Below are 6,378 nucleotides of genomic sequence, written 5' to 3'. Positions count from 1 at the left end.
GCTGAGGCTTAATTGCAATATGTGTTTTAATCAGTTATTTGGTGACATTAATATATTCAGTATAGTAAAAAGGATAAATTTTTAAATGTTGCATTATTTTTATGAAATTCACTGAGTAGGATCGTCCTCCCCTTCCTCCTCTGAAGAGCCTCCACTGGTAGCTACACCTGCGTCATACGCATCCCTAAAATGAACTTAAATCACTTTGTATAAATGTCAGCATCGGCTCAGCATGAAAATGCATGCAACGCAACACTACAGTTTGAAACCGACCAACAGGCTACTGTTGATTCACTCACTCTCACTCTAGTCACACGTTCTGGAAATGTTGTGAGAGTGCTTTCTAAATATAACCGCAGAGAGAGAGCGGGAGAGAGAGAGCACCTTTCCAGCCGACTAAGGGTTCTCGCTGAGCTCACATACACGGGCCTGGCAGGAGAGAGAAGGGTGTGAGGAGAGGAGACCGAGCGCAACTTTGACAAGTCCCAAAATAAAACCTTTAGAGGGAGTTGAAACTTGCTGTGAACGGGACGACAGTCAAGGCAGCTGCAGCAGAGGATGGAGGTAAACAGAGTTTTGGGTGTTTTAAAATCCGTTTTTGTTTGTGTTGAAGAGTTAAGTTGTTGATTTACATATCGAATTCTATCTGTGATTCTGTGCTGTCCAGTACAATGTAGTCTATAGCCGACTAAACTCGTAAATGGTAGAGTTGAGTTTCGTCGGCTATGTAGTCTAATAACCTGCACAAGACATGACACTCTCTGTGTGATCTGTATGGACCAAACTGATAGCATGCAGATTTAGATGATTCATATGTTTTGAATTACAGAGGAGCATAACAACCAGGCCTGGGCTTAGTTTTAGCCCGTACATTTCACTGAACTAAACTTTGTCATGCATGTTGTCACTTGTCATGACATCTCACTCTCTTTCTCTCATGTTCATAGTGCCATCAGTGTGTGAGAGACTGTCAAGCATATAGCCTAATGACTGAATTTGTATGCATTAAGCCCAGAGTGTCAAATGTTATTCCTGGTTTTTGTTACGACCTTTCAATTTGTGTACAATTAAGGCAGACTTTTTAAAATGTTGTATTTTTTAAATCACGATCCCGACACCAATGGTGACAGCTAGTTTTACTGGGGTCCGAGACATAAAGAAGAAGACATTACACATTACATACAAAACATATTAACATGTAAGGTGTGTGTGTGCGCGCATCCATTAGATACACATGTCAATACATACAAAAAAGCAGGTATAACACATTGGGGAGAGGCGTTGTGCTGTGAGGTGTTGCTGTATCTGTTTTTTTAAACCAGGTTTGCTCTTCACCTGTGCTATATGAAATAGAAGGGAATTCCATGCAATCATGGCTCTGTATAATACTGTACGTTTCCTTGAATATGTTCTGGACCTGGGGACGGTGAACAAATAGACAACCAGGTGAGGTGAGTTTCTAACTGAACAATTTCCTTAATTGATCAATCAAGTACAAGGGAAGAGCGAAAACCAGCCCTCCAGGAATTAAGTTTGACACCTCTGCATTAGGATATGATGAAAGAATGTCTCTTGTAGTAGTTAGAATAGAGTTGTAACATTTTGGAGCAGACATATTGGTTTGAGTTAGATGCATGATGCATGTGGTGGTGGAATGGCAGCCTATCACAGCAAGATTTCCTGGTTTGCTGACCCTATACTGTAGCTGCATCTCTGCATCGATGTTGTTCAGTACGTTACTCAAACAGGAAATATGACAGGAACACACACCACACACAGAGGAAGTGGTGTAACCGTTGCCTTTGCAACAGGTTTCTACACATGGAGTTGCACAATTCTACACGCTGTAGACATATACATGAGTGGGATGTGAAACGTGACATTGATTGGGCGACTAGTTGTCCAGAGAAGAGACGTTAGATCAAGACTGTCTGCATCCCAAATGGCACCCTATTCCCTATTGTCAAAAGTACACTAAATGTGTATATGGTGCCATTTGACAAGTCCAGTCCATGATAAAGGCATGTTTTATACTCATACACTTGGTCTCCTGCCTTTAAGGATGAGAATTAATTTGTGTGTGTACCCCCACGTTCGCCTGGCCTCCGGGCTATGTGATTTCATTATCTGCTGAATGCCAGCAATGTGAGTCCTTCAACTTAGTGTGTATCAACCCCACTTCAACAGCCGTGTGTGTGTGTGTGTAGGCCGCTGCTGCCTCAAGTGAGGGCAGATAATGAAGGACAAAGAAATACAAGACAGAGGGGGATAAAGAGAGAAAGGAAAGAGGGACAGAGCGAGAGTAAGAGAGGAAGGGGACTAAAGGACTGTAAAGATCTGGGTATGGTCTTACTGAAAGTGTGTGTGTTCGGAGTGTATTTGGGATGCTGTTTGAGCTTAATGTTTAGTCTCTGCCAACACACACACTGGACTCCACCTCATATCCACCACACATAAGCATATCCAGATGATGATGTCATGAGAGAGAGAGGTGTCTATCTGACAGAATGGAACAGTCAGATTGTAATTTGTGTAATCTGACGGTTCCATGATAGGCCTCTCTCTCTCTCTGTCTGTCTCTGTTCTATCTCTCTCTCTCTCTCTCTCTCTCTCTCTCTCTCTCTCTCTCTGTTCTCTCTCTCTCTGTCTCTGTTCTCTCTCTCTCTCTCTCTGTTCTCTCTCTCTCTCTCTCTCTCTCTCTCTCTCGCTCTGACTCTCTCTCTCTCTCTCTCTCCCTCTCTCTCTGTGTCTCTGTTCTCTCTCTCTCTGTCTGTCTCTGTTCTCTCTCTCTCTCTGTCTGTCTCTGTTCTCTCTCTCTCTCTCTCTATCTCTGTTCTCTCTCTCTCGCTCTGACTCTCTCTCTCTCTCTCTGTCTCTGTTCTCTCTCTCTCTGTCTGTCTCTGCTCTCTCTCTCTCTCGACTTGAAAATCTATGGCAAGACTTGAAAATGAAAATCGTTGTTGAGCAATGATCAACAACCAATTTGACAAAGCTTGAAGAAATGTTGCACAATCCAGGTGTGGAAAGCTCTGAGACATTTAAGTCAAGGGGTATGAATACTTTCTGAAGGCACTGTATGTGTGAGGATGATGTATACAGGCATATAAATAGGGATCAGATGAGTTATATCTGGATGTTTCTGGAAGGGTGCAACCAATAACGTCTCCCCAGAGACCACACACATAGCAACATGACTGTTAGGAGAGCAGAGCAGAGTGTGTAGATTATAGAGGAAGAGAGAGATAGAGGGAGGGAGAGGTCCAGCATGGTAAAGTGATTAAGATGTTGTGTTTTTGTTGTGCTGTTGCAGTGTTTACTCTCTCCCTATGGCTGGAGTGCTGCCAAGCCCATTTAACACACACACACGCTCACACGAAATGAACAACAAGTCTGGAGGGATGGGGCGGGGCTGGGAAGGGAGTGCGTGAGACTGGCGTGTTTATTTAATGCTGTAAAAGCATCGTAAAAACAGCAGTTCAGGTGTTGAAGCTGTCTGCCATGGTGTGACATCATCTCCCATCATGCACTGTGGAACAGGTGTGTGTCTAGTAATGATGCCAGAAGAAGGCCAGGCAGCACTCACTGGATGCATTGTGCAGTTTGGTTTATATTCTTTTAAAGACAATTTTTCACACAGAGTGTACATAAATGTCTGAAGTTCCACCTTCAGAGAGTGTGTTTGGTTAGACCAGCTATAATGTTATCCCAAGCTCTTCTATAACACACGTCAGTGAGCTAACTTGGAGCATTGTGGAGCATAGTACTGGCAGTGGCAACACTAGGTTTGTGGGTTTAATTCCTTGCATGGGTCCCAAATACTGAGTGTATGTGTTAAATGGACTTATAAACAGGAAGAAAGGTCTTGTACTGTAGAAGCAGGCCTGAATGGGACATTGGAACTGTCAACAGCTCTGGTCTCTCTCCCTCTCTCTCTCTCTACCCTAAACAACGCACCTCAGTAAGAAGGGCCATCCCATTTTCCTCATATAAACTTTTACCACCAGAGAAAATTCCATGGGAATAAGTGAAACTGTTGAAAAAATGCCTGGCATCCAATCCATCCTTTCAGGATGTGTCCATAGAGCAGAGCCTGGTGGGGTCTGGGTTTGAGGGTCTGGGTCCAGGTCCGGGGGCCAGGCATCTGGGTCAGGGGACAGGGGGTCTGGGTTTGAGGGTCTGGGTCCAGGTCCAGGTCCGGGGGGCCAGGCATCTGGGTCAGGTCAGGGGACAGGGGGTCTGGGGCCTAAGTAATATAGTGCTGACCCTACTTAGGCTTTATTGTTACATATTGCTCACACCTATCCCATCTCTTCAGATTTGTAAACACCACAGAGTAAGGGTTGTGCTCCAGGCAGCAGACTCTCAATCTGTTACTGATCTCTCATCTTTCTCCCTCTCATTCTTTCTCTCCCTCTCCCTAGTACATCTCTCAGGCCAGTGCTTTCTCTCCCTCCCCCTAGTACATCTCTCAGGCCAGGGATTTCTCTCCCTCTCCCTAGTACATCTCTCAGGCCAGGGCTTTCTCTCCCTCTCCCTAGTACATCTTTCAGGCCAGGGCTTTCTCTCCCTCTCCCTAGTACATCTCTCAGGCCAGTGCTTTCTCTCCCTCTCCCAAGTACATCTCTCAGGCCAGTGCTTTCTCTCCCTCTCCCTAGTACATCTCTCAGGCCAGTGCTTTCTCTCCCTCTCTCTAGTACATCTCTCAGGCCAGGGCTTTCTCTCCCTCTCCCTAGTACATCTCTCAGGCCAGGGCTTTCTCTCCCTCTCCCTAGTACATCTCTCAGGCCAGTGCTTTCTCTCCCTCTCCCTAGTACATCTCTCAAGAGAGTGCTTTCTCTCCCTCTCCCTAGTACATCTCTCAGGCCAGTGCTTTCTCTCCCTCTCCCTAAGTACATCTCTCAAGCCAGTGCTTTCTCTCTTTCACCAGCCTGTCATTTACCTTATTCACTGCCACTTTATGTAATGTCCTCCAATCCCAAGTCCCCAGGTTCCCAGCCACCCACCCACACACACACAGACAGACACATGGCTTGCACTCTCTCTCTCTTTCTAAATTCAATTCAATTACATTTGTAATGTAACAATGTAACAATGTACATATTGCCAAAGCTTACTGAGATTTCCAATATGAACATAATAAAAATAATAATCAATATTGTCTCTCTCTCTCTCTCTCTCCTTCCATCTCTCTGTCTTCCCTATTTCTCTCTTCACACTCTCTTGTGTGGGCAGTGGGGATATCTAGAGAGGGAAGTGCTTGTTGACCAGAGCAGGGGAAAACAGCTGAGAGCAGGGGGGAAAGAGAGAGGGATATGACCTCAGCTCTGGATGGAGGGAGGGGAATGGGCTCTATCCCAAATGGCACCATATTCCCTTTATAGTGCACAGATTTTGACCAAGGCCCTTTTGGGACGTAGTCATGATCTAACTGGGTTTTGCCCTAGTGAGAGAGAGAGCAGGGTGAGATCATACTTAGACTGTAGAGTGAGCCACAGTATATGGCAGAATTACTTACCATAAGACACAGAGTGGTTCTCATCCATCTCTATGTTAGATTTATAGGAGTATTGAGGAAAGCTACAAACTTGCTAGGAAAACTTGGTAGCCCAGACATACGCAGAGAGAGAGAGAGAGAGAGAGAGAGAGGAGGGGTGGGTGGAGGGAGGGAGGGAGATGGAAAGAGAGAGAGAGCGAGAGAGGGGATTTGTGTGTAACCTGTGTAATCTGACTGTTCCAGAGTTAGAAGGAAAGGGGAGTGGCAAATATAAGTGTGGTGAGGTCACAGGATACAGGGAGACAAGAGGGAGAGAGAGAGAGCATCCATAGACAGACATAATGGCAGACAGGCAAACACATCCAACTGTTTGTTCTATTTCTATACCCATCTCTCAGTTTTCTTTTAATCATGCTCCTCGCTTTATTCCCCCCTATATCCTTCCCTAGCCATTCTGAGGGTGTGAGGTCATTTCCTGTTGTGGAAAATTGGAAAAGTACGGAAATGTATGCACTCACTATTGTAAGTCGCTCTGGATTAGAGCGTCTGCTAAATGACTAAAATATCAATCTAAATGTTCTGTTGTGTCAGTATGGTTGAGTATTGGAGAAGTTGTGTTCCAAAAGCCACATTATTCCCTACATTGTATGCTACTTTTGACCAGGGCAAGATGGCGCCGACAGATAGGGCAGCTCTGCTTCTAGCTCCTAAGCAACTTCAAATAAAATAAAATAAAATAAAATGTTATTTGTCACATACACATGGTTAGCAGATGTTAATGTGAGTGTAGTGAAATGCTTGTGCTTCTAGTTCCTTCAATGCAGTAATAACGAACAAGTAATCTAACTAACAATTCCAAAAAACTACTGTCTTATACACAGTGT

At 44.6% G+C, this 6,378-nt stretch overlaps 1 protein-coding gene across 1 annotated transcript in view; it reads left to right on the top strand.

The window, feature by feature from the left end:
* Window positions 1-292: 292 nt before the first annotated feature.
* The window catches only part of LOC109867665 (capZ-interacting protein), a 31,554-nt gene continuing 25,468 nt past the window's right edge, over window positions 293-6,378 (top strand). Inside the window, exon 1 of the mRNA XM_031801201.1 lies at window positions 293-564. Coding sequence (XP_031657061.1) covers window positions 559-564 — 6 coding nt within the window. The 5' untranslated portion in view covers window positions 293-558. The remainder of the gene's footprint in view (window positions 565-6,378) is intronic.

Source organism: Oncorhynchus kisutch, linkage group LG22 (genome assembly GCF_002021735.2).
Source record: "Oncorhynchus kisutch isolate 150728-3 linkage group LG22, Okis_V2, whole genome shotgun sequence".
NCBI classification, from domain to species: Eukaryota; Metazoa; Chordata; class Actinopteri; order Salmoniformes; family Salmonidae; genus Oncorhynchus; species Oncorhynchus kisutch.
The sequence above is the reverse complement of the archived record's forward strand: the minus strand, read 5'-3'. Positions and strand labels throughout refer to the sequence as shown.